Source organism: Elaeis guineensis, chromosome 15 (genome assembly GCF_000442705.2).
Source record: "Elaeis guineensis isolate ETL-2024a chromosome 15, EG11, whole genome shotgun sequence".
In the NCBI taxonomy this organism is placed as follows: Eukaryota; Viridiplantae; Streptophyta; class Magnoliopsida; order Arecales; family Arecaceae; genus Elaeis; species Elaeis guineensis.
The window spans coordinates 65,321,984-65,339,387 of record NC_026007.2 but is presented as its reverse complement, the minus strand read 5'-3'; the positions used below and the strand labels follow the sequence as shown (position 1 = coordinate 65,339,387).

The 17,404-nt window shown below is 35.9% G+C and overlaps 1 protein-coding gene across 4 annotated transcripts; it reads left to right on the top strand.

Moving 5' to 3' along the window:
* The first annotated feature begins 1,425 nt into the window (after window positions 1-1,425).
* On the top strand, window positions 1,426-8,124 carry LOC105058507 (uncharacterized). 4 transcript variants are annotated; one of them, XM_073249596.1, is made up of 4 exons: window positions 1,426-4,342; window positions 4,784-4,928; window positions 7,319-7,421; window positions 7,545-8,124. In XM_073249596.1, exon 1 carries the CDS (start codon window positions 1,596-1,598, stop codon window positions 4,038-4,040), a length of 2,445 nt encoding a protein of 814 aa, XP_073105697.1. In that variant the 5' UTR covers window positions 1,426-1,595; the 3' UTR covers window positions 4,041-4,342; window positions 4,784-4,928; window positions 7,319-7,421; window positions 7,545-8,124. The 4 variants fall into 4 exon arrangements, with proteins under 4 accessions (XP_073105697.1, XP_010939764.1, XP_073105696.1 ...); XM_010941462.4 differs by lacking the exon at window positions 7,545-8,124 and having other exon boundaries at window positions 1,426-4,096; window positions 4,274-4,342; window positions 7,319-7,523; XM_073249595.1 differs by lacking the exon at window positions 7,545-8,124 and having other exon boundaries at window positions 7,319-7,523.
* The last annotated feature ends 9,280 nt before the right edge of the window (window positions 8,125-17,404 follow it).

Genomic DNA, 17,404 nt, shown 5'->3' with positions numbered 1-17,404 from the left:
GTTTGGGATTCAGATCGGAACCACCAGCCCCTCACCGCCAGCTCATGTCGGTGGCCGTCGGAGCACGGGGTTAGGGGTCTGGAAGCAGCGCACGATAAGGGAGAGCGGCCGCTGCCATGACCAATACCTCATGAAGAAGAACAAAAAAAAGGAACGAACGAAGAAGAAAAAAGATGAAGGCAATGGGTAAGTTGGATATTTTTTAAAGCTAAATCGCATCAAAACTAATGGGTTACGCTAAATAGGGACCCGGAGTTACAATTTTGGTCAACAGGGAGTTTTCGTTAGAGTTGGGTCAATCGAGAGATCGGCAATTAAATATCCAAATAATATATTTTGACTAGTTTTTTAGGATAAGAATTTGGATTGTTACAAATAGTATCAAAGTAGATTCAATCTATGAGCCATGTGAGCTAAAAGATATTGTAGTGTGAATTTATATAAGATTGATTCTACACCTATTATGAAATTTATGATTGAATTTGGATTCTAAACTTAGTGAGAATACTAGGACTTAAATAAAAGAAGTTGTGCTGATATATATTTAGTTCTATATTAATTATAAAATAATAAATCTCAGATATTTATATAAGATCAAAAAAATTTAAATAATATCTTTTGATTAATCTTTTCAGAATGTATTAATAATCCTTGCGAGCTGGACCATATGGGACCTTCAATGCATGTGAGAGGTGTGTCACCAAAAACATTTTTCGTTTATCATAAAATTTTATTTAATAGTAAATGTTTATATATATATATATATATATATATATATATATATATTATTTATTTATTTATATTTATATCATTTAGAGAGCTTGCAACTTTGTTATCCACCTCTTCCATGGTACATCTCTGTGTATGTTAAGCTTTCTTCACTGAAAAATGAATATCCTCTCCGAGGAAAAAAGGTTCCCCCTAGCTAACGTGGGTGATGGCTGTCCGCTTATTCCTTGCACAAAATCATTTTAGACAATGTTTTGGTGGACCTAACCATCTCAGAAAAGTTATTTAGTTGAGTGATCCATATGAGGAAAAAACACCAAAAACTACAAGACCAAGAGTTATTGCCAGACATAACTATCTTATGTACGATGGGAAGAGACAGAAGGTTCCATTTTGGATGTCTCATAAATTCATGTGAGACTGAGATGAATACCAAAGACATACTAATTCAAATTCAAATCAGAATAAAGTCAGTACATTTACTTCGCTTTTTTTTTTTTTCAAAAAAAAGGAAATTCTAATTCTTATCTATGATTTGGCTCATTCCATCACTCTGTTTCATATTTTTTTTCACTCAATAGATTGATAATTCTTTTCATTGAGATGTGAAAAAGAATCAGAGCAATTCTTTCATTAATCCAAATCACGTTCAACCATAAGAAGAAAAAACAATGAAAACAAGCAATAACTGAATACGTTACTCGGTATCAGACGATTTGAAGTAAAAGACACAAACATATGCATCAAACTTGAGAAATATGAAATTCTCGGTAGTGCAAGTGGACTTCCCTTCTCTCGGCTGCTAGTCTTCTCTCATTCGTTCACTCTCCCGTGCCCGAAAACTTGTTTCACTCCTCACCTTTCATATGTCCAAACTCTTTCTTCCTCCAATCAAAAAACCCCGCCAAAACCCCTTCAAATCCCGCCTCCGCCGCCTCGCCGACTCGATCGCTCAAATCCTCCGCTCCCGCGACACGAATCCCCACTGGGAGCGAGCACTCGACGATGCCTTCTCTCCCGAAGAAGATGAAGAAGCGATTGCGCCCGTCCTCGCGCGCCTCCCCGACCCCGACTCCGCTCTCGCCTTCTTCGACTGGGCCCGCCGACGCCGCCCGCCGTGGGCGGACCCGCCGGACTCCCTCTCCTACTCGGCGCTCCTCTGGCTCCTGGCCAAAGCCCGTCGGTTTCCGGAGATAGAGCTCGTGCTCCAGACGATGAGGAGCGAGGAGCGAACCCCCAATCGGCAGGCCTTCGGCGCTCTCATCGCCGCCTATTCTGATTCTGGACTTGAAGAGGAGGCTTTGGATGCCTACAGAACTATGAGAGATCAGCTTGGTTCTTTTCCTGACGTGTCTGACTGCAATTGTTTGCTCAAGTTGTTGGTAGAACGGCGTCATTGTGATCTGGCCCGTCAGATGTATGATGAAATGCTTAGGCGAGATGGTGGGGCCGATAACTACAGCACTGGTATAATGGTCAGGGGTTTGTGTATTGAAGGGAGGATGGATGAAGCCAAGAACTTGATTGAAGATAGATGGGGAGCCGGGTGCATCCCGAATGTCGTCTTTCATAACACTCTTCTTGATGGGTATTGCAGGAATGGCGACATGAAGAGGGGCTTAGAGCTTTTTAGGGAGATGAAATTGAAGGGATTCCTGCCGACATTGGTGTCTTATGGTATTGTTATTAATGGGTTCTGCAAGAAAGGGGATTTTGTAGAGATAAATAGATTGATTTCAGAGATGAAAGCACGGGGATTGTGGCCAAATGTACAAATTTACAATAATGTGATTGATGCTTGGTGTAAGCATGGCTCGGTTGTTAAGGCTAAAGCAGTTCTGAGGCAGATGATTGGAAGTGGGTGTGAACCGGATATCGTAACATATAACATTTTAATTTCCAGTCTTTGTCAGGGTGGAAATGTTGGAGAGGCTGAGCTTCTTCTGAGGGAGGCCATTAAGAGGAGATTGGATCCGAATAAATTTAGTTATACTCCTATCATTCATGGGTATTGCCAAAATGGGGAGGTTGCCATGGCGTCGAATTTGTTCATTGAGATGATGGAGAAAGGACATAAACCTGACTTGGTAACTTATGCAGCTCTAATTCATGGACTTGTTCTCATGCAGGAGGTACATGATGCATTAGCAATTCAAGAGAAGATGATAGAGAAGGGAGTAACCCTAGATGCTGGAATTTACAATATTCTAATAAGTGGACTTTGCAAGAAAGGGATGCTTTCCTCTGCTAAAAAGCTGCTTGCTGAGATGCTTGATCAAAATATCCTCCCAGATGAGTTTGTTTATGCTACATTGATTGATGGGTTCATCAGAAATGAGGATTTGAGTGAGGCAAAGAAGGTTTTTGAGTTCATGGGACGGAAGGGCATTAGACATGGGGTTGTTGGCTACAATGCTATGATCAAAGGGTATTGTAAATTTGGAATGATGAATGATGCAATTTTATTCATCAATAGCATGAGGAGGGATGGACATTGCCCAGATGAATTTACATATACCACAGTTATAGATGGTTATGTGAAACAAAGCGACTTGGATGGGGCTTTAAGGGTATTTGGTGACATGATGAAGCGGAGATGCAAACCAAATGTAGTCACATATTCTGCTTTAATCAATGGGTATTGTCGAAAAGGTGATATTGATACTGCAGAAGTTCTCTTTAAGAATATGCAATCTCATGGTCTTATTCCTAATGTTGTCACATATAGCATTTTGATTGGCAGCTTTTGTAAAAACAAACAAACCACCAGAGCTGTTGCATTCTTTGAAGAAATGTTATCTAATAAATGCCCTCCTAATGATGTTACCTTCCATTATTTAATTAATGGTCTTATTAATAGTACTCCATGTCTTGATTCCACTTGTACCACTGATCTTCAAGAGGACAGCAAGAATGCATTCTTAGACATCTTTGTAAATATGATATCTGATGGATGGGATCGCAGGAGTGCAGCATATAATGTAATAATTTTCTGTCTTTGCAAACATCAAATGGTTACAAAGGCATTGGAGTTGAGAGACAAGATGTTTGCAAAAGGCTGTTTGCCAGATTCTATCACATTTCTTTTCCTTCTCCATGGAATTTGTGCAGAAGGAAAGTCAGCAGAGTGGAACAGCATTCTTTCTTGCCATTTTCAGCAGAATGAACTTGAAATAGCTCTTAGATACACAAGATTGTTAGATCAACACTTACATAACGGAACGTCTTCTAAGGCCTCATGGATTTTGCGGTCATTGCTTGAAGAGAGCATGCATTTAGTGGGAATGGAACACAGAGCTGTTCGTTCTTGACACCAGGCTAACAACACTTCTATTGAGATAACAAAGATCATTGTTCTGATGCAAAGGTAAGGAACACTTTCCTGTGAAAAAGCTGCTTTTGCAGTATAAAGTCTTTTGGAAAATAAACCAAGATAAGAGGGGCAGCAAGGATTAGTTCATTTTTTGTTGTTTCTAAGCCTACAAATAGTGCTATGGTGGTATGGCACTTTACCAAGATTGTGCCTCCTTGCTTTATTTCTCAGATGCTTAAGGCAAACATGAAGCATTATGTTATGGACTATGTAGTTTTGGCGAATCTACAATGTGAAAAGGTAAATTAGTTACCCATCATATCACTATTCTCTAAATAGATGCACAAGTTATATTACTCGTGGTCTTAGGACAAACATTACAATTCAATAGCATTTTCCAAGGCATGGTTTAAAAAATTGCCGACATGGGAGAGTACGGCTGATACCATACCTTTCTAGCATGAAATTGGCACTAGTATGGGTCCCAGGATGTTGAAACGGCTGTACCAGTATGGACTAGCCACACTGGTCTATAGGTGCATACTGATGTGTACCGACCAGCCGCACTAATCGGTACCAAGGGGTTTTCGATTTTTTTAGAATCTTTTAGTTTTGGTATGTATCATCAATATAGGTACTATACCAATACTATCTCATTTTGAGGAAAAAACGGTAAAAGATTCAGTATTGATATTTAAAACCCTGTTTGAACAACTATAATTTTTCTAACTAATTTTGCAGGTAAACTTTTTATAGTGGGTAAGCAAATTGAGAAGTCAATGTATGCGAATCCTATTAAATGAAGCTGGTTTGAACAGCATTATGGTGTGGAGCATGGAAAAAGGACAGAATAGTGCCAAGAGATGTGATGGTAGTGGACACCATGGTGAGAAATCTATGTAATTGCAACATATTGATTAGTATAATAGACTTTTTATGTATAATATCTTCTATTTGGCTAAGTTATTCATATGAATCCTATGTCCAAGCTATCTAAGTATACCAATCAAATCCAAACATAAATAAATTTTTCTTAAAAAATGCGATTTACACCCTGGGTAAGTTGCATCATTTTTGATCATTTTGTTCAGATAAAAATATTTTGTTTGGTGTTGGCAAAACTCATCATCTTATTGATGTGGGGGGTGGGGGGTTGTGGTGGGGGAACTACATTGAGACTCTAGATTTGCATTAATGGCATGCGTAAGGGAATGACAGGCTAGGTTTAATGTATTGTTATTGGTACCAGAATATGTAAATTTTAAATTGGCCACACCAAGTTCTGTTGTACTGTGCCAAGTGCTTGGATGCATTAGCACAATATGTTGCAAAATTTTTAAGGCGTTAGGCTGAAGTTGCACCAAGATAGGTCATGAAGCCTCTCTTTCTTGTTAGAACTAGTGGAAGATCTAATCTATTGCATTTATTGTTAGTTGAGATTTACAAGGCATCCACGAATCCCAGCATTAAGAATGCATGCAATGGAAAAATGAGAAGCATGACCTAAGTATCATGCAAGGTTTGCCAGATCCAAAATGGCCACAACATATTGCTATGCATTATATCTAATGCCGATATGCTTTATCATCAAGTGGTACTGAATATGACAAATACATGAGCCAGATCAATTGAAAGATGGGTTGAAAAAGCTCGGAATAGTTGAGACTGCGGAAGAAGTTTTTCTTGATTTATTTTTTATGTTGCAGAACTGGAGCATTTAAACAACATTCTTTCATAATGAAATCTTTCATCCCAGTTATGCAGAGTATATGTGTTAGTGATAATAAAATTATAGGACATAATAGATTAAATTAACTATTTAAGCTCATGAGAGAGGAAAAAAGATAAAAAAATATAGAATCTTAAATATAAAATAAAGTGGATATCAATTTAAGATTACTTAAATTTACATGAATTTCTAAGGAATGTATTTTTTTAGCCTGACTAATTAGTTTAGGACAAGAATAGGCATACTTGTGAATTGAAACTAAAAATTATAAACATAAAATCATATTTACTGGTTAAAAACTTCAATTGACACTGTCAGATAAGTTTCGTTCTGCATATCCGTTTGACAGTTTGACTCGTTTCTTATATAGAATTGTGGTGGAAGGATTTTGAGAAGAAGGGTAACCTTTTACACAGGTTTTTCTGTTTCTGTTGAAGAATCAACTTTATTAAATGTTCCACAACAATATAGTCATTGTGCTTCAAAGAACATTTTACAACCCAATATTTTGAGCCCCAGGATTCTACAAAATGTTTGAAACATTGGTGAGGTAAGCAAATATATTTGTTGGCTGGTATGGCATTGTATAAATGCTATGTCAAGCCCTTGGCAATTTGCAAGTCGATATTAGGAAGGGGGAGTTCATTTATGGCCCTGTTTCAGTAATGGTATAGTTCTTTGTGATGATTCCTCTCTTTTCACTAATATGGAAATCTTAGGCATGGAACCATCATATTTCAAATCTTTAGGACAGAATTCAGATGCTAAAATCTCAACTAGTATGATTTGGCACATTCATTTTATTCATTTTTTTTGTGGTTTAATTACTATAGCTTGGAACTTCAGTAGATGCTTGAGAATGTTATTCTTCCTCAGAGCTGATTCTTTTCCACGTTGTTTCCTGTGGGATCAAATAAGGGCTGATAAGGAATCAGGCAATAAAGAATTGGATTTGCAGCTTACTGATGCTTTATTTTCTGATAATGATGTGGAGGTGAGGATGCAATGTTTGTCAATGAAGTTTTAAGCATTTAAGCGCTGGGTTTTGCCTATTGCTAATGACCTCTTCCCAACTACAAACTTCAGTCTTGGTTGCAACTTGCTGCATATGTGCCCAATCATATGAGTTTTGATACTATATAGCTATAATATTTTGTCAAGTCACATGTGTGTCTGATTTTCAGCGTTTCCAATTTGGTAGCCAATTGATAAGCAGGTTCTGTCTGATTGCCAATCTATGGTAGACTGAAGTTATAGGCTGGTTGTAAAGTCATAGAAAACTTTACAGTTGTAAGCTAGAACAATTGCTAAAACTAGTGATTTTCTTCATTCTTGAAATTCTACTAGACTGATTATATAATTTCCAGATATCTGGGTTTTTGTATCATGTTTAATTGGATAAATGATCTGTCAATTGATCATGGATTAGCAAATTTGTAGCAGCACACAACAGCTCATTATATGGGTTCTTTGCCAGAACTAATTTGCATGTAATACATGGATTTTTGCTAATATTCATCTAATGGATAGCATTTTTCCAATGCCAGGATGAAGTTGAAGAGGCCGATCTCGAAATGTATGGCATTGGCAATGAGGATGATGGTGATGCTTGTGCAGAAGGGCTGCGAGTTCCATAAGGAATGTTTGCAAGTGAGTTGGTGCTGACTAATAACTTGTTAGTGGAGTAGGGCATGATACATATTGCTTATTGTAAGCAACCAGTGCCTAAAATAAAATCCCAAGTGTTAAGTAGCTTGTCTTGCTAACTTCTAGGTTAAACCAAAAGCATGGAACTCGGATCCAGAATGTTGGACATGTTGTCAAACTGAAGAAGAGGGACATGCCACTCTAGCAGGATTCTCAATATCCTATCTTTAGGTACAGGTTGGTAGGAGGGGAATTAGCCATGATGGAAGGAGATTGTGTCTGATGAAAACTCGGTGGGAGATGAAGAAGGTGTTTGCTTTGATGAAAACTCGGTGGGAGATGAAGAAGATGTTTGCCGTATTTATAGTCAAGGTGTTGATCGTGTCACGAAGGCGAGAGGTCTAGGTTCTCTATATTGCCTAGTTCTGGAGTAAGTACAACCAGAAATATTATGTTTGAGTAATATTATATACGGTGCTACCGAAATATAGAAATCCAACCACCCCAACGCCTTCCTACTGCGGTTCGTGATCCGTTTATAGGCACACCAGGGGCGCGCAGGTGGAACCGCCATAACTCATCCTGCAGCCAGGCCCGCAGGGTCTCGCTTTTTTTGAACCCTTTCCTGAAGGCCAAGATGCGCTGTTGGTTTACATGTGTTAGTGGTTTTGTAACTGCTTTTTTTGAACCCTTTTCCAGAAGGTTGAGATATGCTGTTGGTTAAAAATTAGGATACTCTTTCATAAAAAAATTATGATATCTTGATGCTAAATAAAAAATTAAAGATAGATATCATAATTTTTTTAAAAAAATATCATATTTTTTTAAAAAAATATTATAATTTTTAAGAAGGGATGTCATAATTTTTTTTAAAATGCAGAGATAGAGTGTCATAATTTTTTTGAAGGAATGTCATAATTTTTTTGAAGGGATATTATAATCAAAAGATAGGAATATTTTCGTTATATAAAATTTTTAAACGAAAAAGATAATCTACAGATATTAAATGCATATTGGAAGGTGTGACTATGTGGATCAATCAGATAAAATAATGTATTTTACACGTTAGATTTTTTACACCATTGGCAGTGCATAAAGAATTTTTGAAGGATAAAATAGAAAAAAAAGAGAAAAAAAAGATTTAAGATGGACTGAGACAGACGTGCATATCATTTTTCTCTAAATGCAGCGTCCGTCATATGGCCACAAAGAGTATTTTTTTAACCTTTCATCCCCTATTCTTCCGGTAGCTTCCTCATTCCCCTCTTCTCTCCTTTGTCAAGATCGATCGTGGGGGCCTCTCTCTCCATGATCCTCCACCAGCACTCCACCACTATACCCTTCATGTCGGCGGCCGCGGAGGCCGTAATCGATGCTCTTATCATCTTCCGTTGGACCATTTGCCCAATCATCCTGACAGCGCCCACGAGAAGCATAATAAAAATTGGTATATCTTTCACTAAAAAAAAATAATTTTTTTGTGATGATATTTTTTACGATAAAAATTTTTTCACTGCAAATAAAATTATTTATGATCTAAAATATTTTTTATAAATAAAAAAATATTTATGATGATTTCATTTTTTCGTCACAAAAAAAATATTATCGACAAAAAATAAATTTTCATCGTTAATAAATGATTATTTTCGATGATTTTTTTCATCATCAATAATAAAATATTATTTAAATTTTAAATATCCAAATATTAGCGATGAAAATATTTTTATCGTATATAATTTAAATTTTTATGATGAAAAATATTTTTCCGTCACAAATAACTTTTATTTACGACTAAAAATTTTTGTCACTAATATTTGAAGAGAAATAAAAAATTTAAAATATCAAATATTATAGATTATTTTCAACATAACTTTTCATCATAAATAATTTAATTATTTACGATAAAAATAATATTTTCATCGTAAATAAGTCTTATTAACGAAGAAACTTTTTGTCATTAATATTTTAAAAAAATTATAAATTTAAAAATTTAAAAATTAAAGATTATTTATAATGAATTGAAATATGTTGTAGATAACATAAATATTTGTGATGGAAAATAATTTTTCTATCACCAAATATTGATCATTTACGATAAAATTTTTTATCACTAATATGTGAAAAATAAAAAAATTTAAAAATTCAAAAGGCTATTTGCCACTAATAAAAATATTACGTCATCAATAATTGATTATTTACGACAAATTATATTCGTTGTAAATAATTAGAAAAAATTAAAAATTTAAAAAAATTTCAGACTATTTGCGATGAAAACTTTACGTCGTAAATAATCAACTATTTGTGATGGAAATTATATTTTCTGTCGAAAAATAGCTGTTTATTTATAATGAATATTTTTCATCGCTAATATGTAAAAAATAAAAAAAAATAATTTTTAAAAATAACAGTATTAGGGACGTAAAAATTTTTTGTCGTAAATTATTAAGCGTATTTGCGATGAAAGAAGATTTTTTCGTCGCTAATAAATCTATTTTAAAAATTTAAAAATAAAAAATAATTTATGATAGAAATATTTTATCATAAATAATCTACTATTTACGATACTAAATCGAATAAACGTTGCAAAATCATTGCTTATTTACGATGTATATCTTTCGTCGTCAATATTTGAAAAATAAAAAATTTAAAATTTCAAAAACTAGACTATTAGCGATGGAATTAAAGATTTCCGTCGCTAATGGCTTTTTTAACGATGAAAAATTTCATCGCTAATATCTTAAAAATTTTAAAAAAAATTTCTATTGAAGGATGTTTAGATATATTATAGTAAATTTTTTTATATTTATAAAAATATTTATTAGATAGTTTTTAAAAAATAATATGTGCACAAAAAAAGTATGTAGAATATTAAGATGAATATGTAGTAATATAAGAAAAAAATAAAATTAAAAAAATATTATTATTTTTTTATTTTTTTAACAAAGACTTAATTGATTTCAATTTAGAATCGATTTGAATGATTGGATATAAAATATTATGGAACTCAAAAATCAGTCCTTGATAATGGTAAAATAGGCCAAGCTCAGCTTATAATTCTGTATATTTGGTGGTTGGCTTATGTATCTCATAGAATTTTAGGCCCAACTATCTAAACAAATGCTTAATTGGATTCAAAGTTGTAAGCCACAAGCACATGTTGGTCACTTCAAGGCCTAGATGGGATCATCCAACCCATATGTGCCCGATTATACACAATTTCAAATACTAGGGATCTAATCAAAACTTTAATATGAAAAATCCCAAACTGATGATCTGGTTCCTTGTCTAGTTCATGATTTCAAAGTTTAGAAAAATGCCTATATTAAGCATAAACAACAGAACAAGCAGTCAAGTTAAACAACACTATCCCTGATAAGGTTTTAGTTAATAGTAGGCGTGGCTGATTAAGGTGGAGCTATGTTATGGAAGACGGCAGCATCATTACCTCAGAAGGACAACAATATTTGAAAATTACCTTCTGCTGCCGACATTCTTGAATAGCAAGGCTGGATGCTGGAAAAAGAGTTTTTCATTTATAATTGCTTTATTCTATCCATCTCCATCTTATCTATAACGTAAAATTTGAAAATCTCAAGCTGTATGCTTTAATATTATTTTTTGAAACTTTTAAATATTTTCGTATCTATCGATCATTAGAATCTTTTGAAATTGCCATAACATTTAAAAAAAAATTAACGTAAATTTTTAAAAAAATAATTTTTTTTAGTAATTATTAGCGATGAAAAAGAATTTTTGTCGCTAATAATGTAATTAACGATAAAAATTTATCGTTGTAAATAATTTTTTTGTTGGAAAACTTTTTTTATCGAAAAATATTTTGGCGGATACTATTAGCGATGAAAACTTTCTGTCGTTAAAAATTTATTAGCAACGATACCTATGATTTCGTCGCAAATAATATTTTGGGAGGGGAGAAATAATTTTTTCGACGGATTTTTTTTGGTGGAAACTATTAGTGACGAAAAATAGTTACATCGTCAATAACATTATTAGCAACGAAAATTTTTTTTCATCGTAAATTATTTTTTTGTTTAAATTATTAGCAAAGAAAATTTTTATTAGCGACGAAAATTTTCGTCGCTAATACATCGCGTCCTGTCAAATTCCATCTGAAACCCATTTTCTTCCCCGATGCCCCCCCACTGTGCTTTCGCGCGCTCCCCCCCCGCATCCCCCTCTCTGCTCTGCCCCCGCTCCCGACCATCGAGTTTGCCGCCGTTGCCATCCTTGATCACCGTCGCCGTCGTCGTCGCAGTCACGTCCGCCGATAAGGTAAGCTTTCTTTGTTTTTTTTTTTTGGGGGGGGTTCTCGGGCCACTAGTGGGCTGTCGGGGATGGGGGAGACGCCGGTGGGGCCGGGCCGAGCCGACGGTGCCTGCGTCCGCTGCCGGTAATCCATCTTTATTTTTTTTGTTCTTTTGTCGGGCCACCGAGCCGACGTGGACGGGTGGGTCGAGTCGGGCCTGATCGGGTCGGCGTGGACTGGGCCGGGGGCGGCGGGCACGGGGACGGGGATGGGTGGGCTGGGGCCGGCGGGCACGAGGACGGAGACGGGTGGGCTGGGTCAGGCCGGGTCAGACTGGGGTGGACGGGTGGGCAGGGTCGGGCCGACGCGGATGAGGCTGGGCCGGTGGAGACGTGGCTGGGGCGGGCTGGCGGGGCTGGGCCGGTCCGATGGGTCGGGTCTGGTCGGGCTGGAGCGGGTCGGGCCGGGTCGGTTCCGGGTCGGGCCGGGGCCTCCGGGGATGGGGCCGGGCTGGTCTAGCGGGGCGGGTTGGGTTGGGCCGGATTGGGTCGGGTCGGTGGTGCCTGCATCCGCCGTCAGTAATCCATCTTTATTTTTTTTATTCTTTTGTCGGGCCACCGGGCCGGCGTGGACGATGTCGGGGCCCGATCGGGCCGACGTGGACTGGTGGGTCGGGTTGGGCTGGCGTGGATGGGCCAGAAACGGCGGGCACGAGGACTGGGATGGGTGGGCCGGGGCCGGCGGGCACAGGGATGGGTGGGCTGGGTCGGGCCGGTGTGGACTGGGCCGGGCTGACGGAGATGAGGTCGGGGTGGGCCGGCGGGGATGGGGCCGGGGCCGGGCCGGTCCGATGGGCCGGGTCGAGCCGGATCGGGTCAGGGTCGGGTCGATTTTGGGTCGGGCCGGGGCCTGCGGGGATGGGTCTGGGTCGGGTCGAGGCCGATAGGGATGGGGTCGGGCCGGCGTGGACGGGGCCAGGGCCGATGGGGACGGGGCGGGTTGGGTTGGGTCGGGCCAGCATGGAGGGTGACGCATATTATTTGATTAATTATTTAATTAATAATATTTATTGTATATTATTTTTTAGTATTACTATTGAAATTATTTAATTATTTGATTAATTATTTTTTTCACTGACACAATACACATTGCTGTTACTTGTTACAATTTAATTATTTTATGTACTGTTTTGTATACTGCTGAAATTATAAATATAAAAAATATTTTTATTTTATAGAAAACTCTATTAAAATTTTTGATGAAGAAATTTTAATACAAAGTTATTCTTTTTTGATAAATTAGAAATTTATCTTCGAATGCATGTTCAAAGATGGTAGTTAAATTGTATTGAGCCGTAGATTTCCGTTCGAGAGTCGATCTTCATCGAGATCGAATCTTGAATGTCTTGTATTTGAGCTTTTTGAAAAAATAATAATATTATTATTATTAATAATTGATATTTTATTTTATTATATGGTATTCAATAGTTATTTGTCTATTGTTCTCTGGGTATATGGTGGATAGGGTGCGTAGGCACCATATTCATATTGTATACTTGGAGAACTATAGGGAGATACTGTCAAAATTTTTATAAAAATGAGATAAAATATTCACTAATAACAATAATAAGATTATTATTTTTCTGAAAGGGATAGGACCACACTTGTTAGTAATGATTTGAAATGGATAGGATCATCCATTTTTACTTTATTAAATTGATGTAATATATTTTCTGTATTACTATTCAGTCTGTGTTTTTTAATATGTGTTGTTTTGTATAAAGTGATTCGGATCTAGATCCGGATTGAAAGTTTGCCTGGAATTCGAAATGTGATTCAGTCCGAAATTCGAATCGAGATCCAGAATACTACTGAACTTTTTTTTGATTGTTAATGATTTTGTGTTTATTGTTAGATGGATATCAACAAAAATTGAAAGAATGCTAGAGGTATTTTTTTGCCTGAATATCGAAAAGGAGTTTAAAATTTTATTGAGTTTGCATTGCATAAGGCTGACAGTGCTAGTCGGATAAAGTGTCCATATAAGAGATGTGTCAATTTAGTATATCGTCACATAACACTTGTTGAGGAGCATCTGCTACAATATGGTATGGATAAAAAATATACTTGTTGGATATGGCATGGAGAGGGTGATCCGAATGAAGTGGTGTGCCACGATGACGATACTGAAGATGATAGTGATGCTGGTGAACCTGTCAAATATAGTGGTATAAGAGAATTATTAGATAATTTACATTAAGGTGCTTGTTCAAATGTACGCATGAGTACTACTACATCTGAAAGCAATTCTGATCATGAACATAATATCCGACTTGAGGTAGAAGGGATTTCTGAACAGTTTGCAAATCTTGTAAGGGATGCACGAGAGCCACTCTATCCAAATTGTACAAAGTTTTTGAAGTTAAAGTTTTTGATAAAATTACTTCATATTAAAATCGTTAACCGATAGAGTCAGAAGTCATTTGATTAAATTTTAACATTGATTAAAGCAGCTCTTTTCGATGGAGAGCGACTTTCGAAATCATATTCTGAAGTAAAAATATACATGCGAAAAATGGGACTTGACTATATTCCTATACATGCCTACAAAAATAACTGTATATTATTTTATAAGGATAATGAACAAGCAACTGAATGTCTAAAATGCGGTGAGCCTAGATACAAAATCGATAATAGAAAAGTAAAGAAGATACCTCAAAGGATTTTAAGATATTTTTTATTAATTTCAAGACTTCAAAGGTTATATATATTCACAAAGACAGCTGAATAAATGAGATGACATTATGAGCAGCGGGTTTCAGAGAAGAACATACTTAGCCACCTGACCGACTCTTTAATGTGGAAAGACTTCGATACAAAGCATCCACACTTTGCGAGTGACCCACGCAATATCCGACTTGATCTAGCGACAGATGGATTTAATCCTTTTGGTAATCCGAGTACCTCTTACAACATGTGGCCTGTGATGCTAGATGTATATAATGTATCACCTTGGAAGTGCATGAAAGAACTATTTATTTTTATGTCACTGTTAATTTCGGATCCGAAAGTACCAGGTAATGAAATTGATGTATATATACGACCTTTAATCGATGATTTGAAGGAGCTATAGGAAAATAGGGTATAAACATATGATTTTGTGAGTCGAAGTAATTTTAAGTTGCATGCTTCGATTCTATGGACCATAAATAATTTTTTTGCATTTGAAAACTTATCTGGATGGAGCACCAAAGGATATCTTGCATGTCCAATATGCAATAGGGATGCATCCTTCTTACATTTAAAGCACGGACAGAAAATATATTTCATGGGTCATCGGTGGTTTCTTCTTGCTAATCATTCTTGGAGGACTTGTTACAATAAATATTTTGACGGTAAGTCCGACCGACGTCCGCCACCTAAGGAGTTAAGTGAAGTAAAAATTTTAGAATAACTTGAAGTCATTGAAAATGTCCAATTTAAAAAAACATCGGGTACTCGTAAGCGGAAGCGTACTGAAGCTGAGCTGAATTGGATGAAGCGAAGCATATTTTTCGAGCTACCATATTAGAAGCAGCTACTACTTCATCATAATCTGGATGTAATGCACATTGAAAAGAATATTTGTGATAATATCATCGGTACTGTATTGAACATCTCAGAAAAAATAAATGATAGTACAAAAGCTCACCTTGATTTACAGGAAATGAAAATCCGGTCGGAGTTGTATTTAGTTCGTCAAGGTGAGAGATTTTTTATGCCATCTGCATGTTATTCGCTGTTTGGTGAGGAAAAGAAAAATTTCTGTGGATGGTTCAAAATCGTAAAGTTTCCTTATGCATGCGCTTCAAACATTTCGCGGTGTGTTGGGAACAACGATGGTAATATCTCTGGCATGAAAAATTATGACTCTCATGTGATGATGCAATGTTTGCTTCCTGTAGTCATGCGTGGCTATTTGGGTGGTGATATTCAAACCGCATTGATTGAGCTGGGAGTGCTCTTCCGAGAATTATGTTGTAAAAAATTGAAGATTAACTTGAGAGATCAAAGAAGAATATCGTATTTATTTTTTGTAAGTTAGCAAAAATATTTCCACCATCATTTTTTGATGTTATGGTGCACCTGACTACTCATCTTCCAAACGAAGCTCTTTTGATCGGACCGATACATTATCGATGGATATATCCTATTAAAAAATAAAAAAATTATACATACTTTATTATATCAATTATAAGATATAAATATATTTCTAAAATTTAAATTTATTTTTATTTATAGATTCTTGTGCACCTTAAAAAAATATGTGCGCAATAAAGCAAGGCCTGAAGGGTCTATAATGGAAGCATATGTAGCTATCGAGTGTGTCACTTTCTGTTTGATGTATCTTGACGATATCAAAATAAGATTCAATCGTACAAATCGTAATGCAGACTGTGAATGGGGTGACAATAAATCGATGTTGTCTATATTTAAACAAATGGTTCGACCTATTGGTGCAAGAAGATATGAATTTATAGACGTGAACGAGCTATTCAAGGCACACTTTTATGTTCTAAATAATTGTGAAGAAATTGAAGATTTTATTGAGTAAGTACCATCTTACCATACTGTTTAATATTTAAAAAAATTTTTCATGTCGATGTAAAATTAAAAATTGTAACTTTTTGCAGTGAGCACAAGAGTATACCATGTAGAGAGAATAATACGGATGCCGATGATCGATATAGGAACAGATTTGCAAAATAATTTGATAATCTTGTAAGTTACATTAGTGATACATTATTTATTTATTTATAAATAATATTATTTGAACTAATATAATTTTTTATCTTTTGATGTAGATGATATATAAGTATTTCAATAAAGAAGTGGATGCGACCGATGAGTTTTACGATTTAGCATGTGGTCCCGATCGAAGGGTTAATCACTACACATCCTATATCATTGGAAGAATGAGATTTTACACAAGAGAGCTTGAGATGCAACGACGGATCTAGAATAGTAGGATTGCTACAATAGGATATGAAGGAGAAGAAGAGATTGATTATTATGGTGTACTGATAGATATCATAGAACTGAAGTATGAGTCCAGTAATTATGTATTTTTGTTTTAGTGTGAATGGTGAGATATTAGTAATAAAAAGATCGGTATTCATATCGATTCATAATTTATCAGTATAAATTTTGCACGAACATAGTACCAAAATGAGCCGTATATATTAGCAACTCAAGCGAAACAAGTAATATATTTGAAGGATCTAAAATATCGAGGTAATTGGCATGTTGTACAAAAAATGATATCTAGAGGTTTATATGACATACCAACCCGATTAGAGATGGATGAAAATTCAGATTTACATGAAGAAGAAGCTTTTCAGTAAGAAGAACAAACATTAGCCGAGCTTTTTGTTGATGAAGAACTTGTAACGGCACCTTTGAATAAGGCTGATTTGCCATCCAACAAAGTTGAAGCTAATTTTGTATTTAATCTTGATGAGTCGGAAGGTGACGATTAGTTCATAAATGATGATGAGATTGAAGATGACATATATATCAATTATTCTAATTCGGAGGAGGATCTACATATCGAGAAAGATACAAATATTGATGAGTAGATCTATATTCTTCGTTCAATCTTGTCTTGCAATAATGGTATGTGATATAATTATATTCATTAGAATGTTATTTGAATCTATTATTATTATTCAATATTATAT

Bases quoted from the DNA above. Each gene is read 5' to 3' on its own strand.
- LOC105058507 (XM_073249596.1), top strand. From the start codon at position 1,596: ATGTCCAAACTCTTTCTTCCTCCAATCAAAAAACCCCGCCAAAACCCC.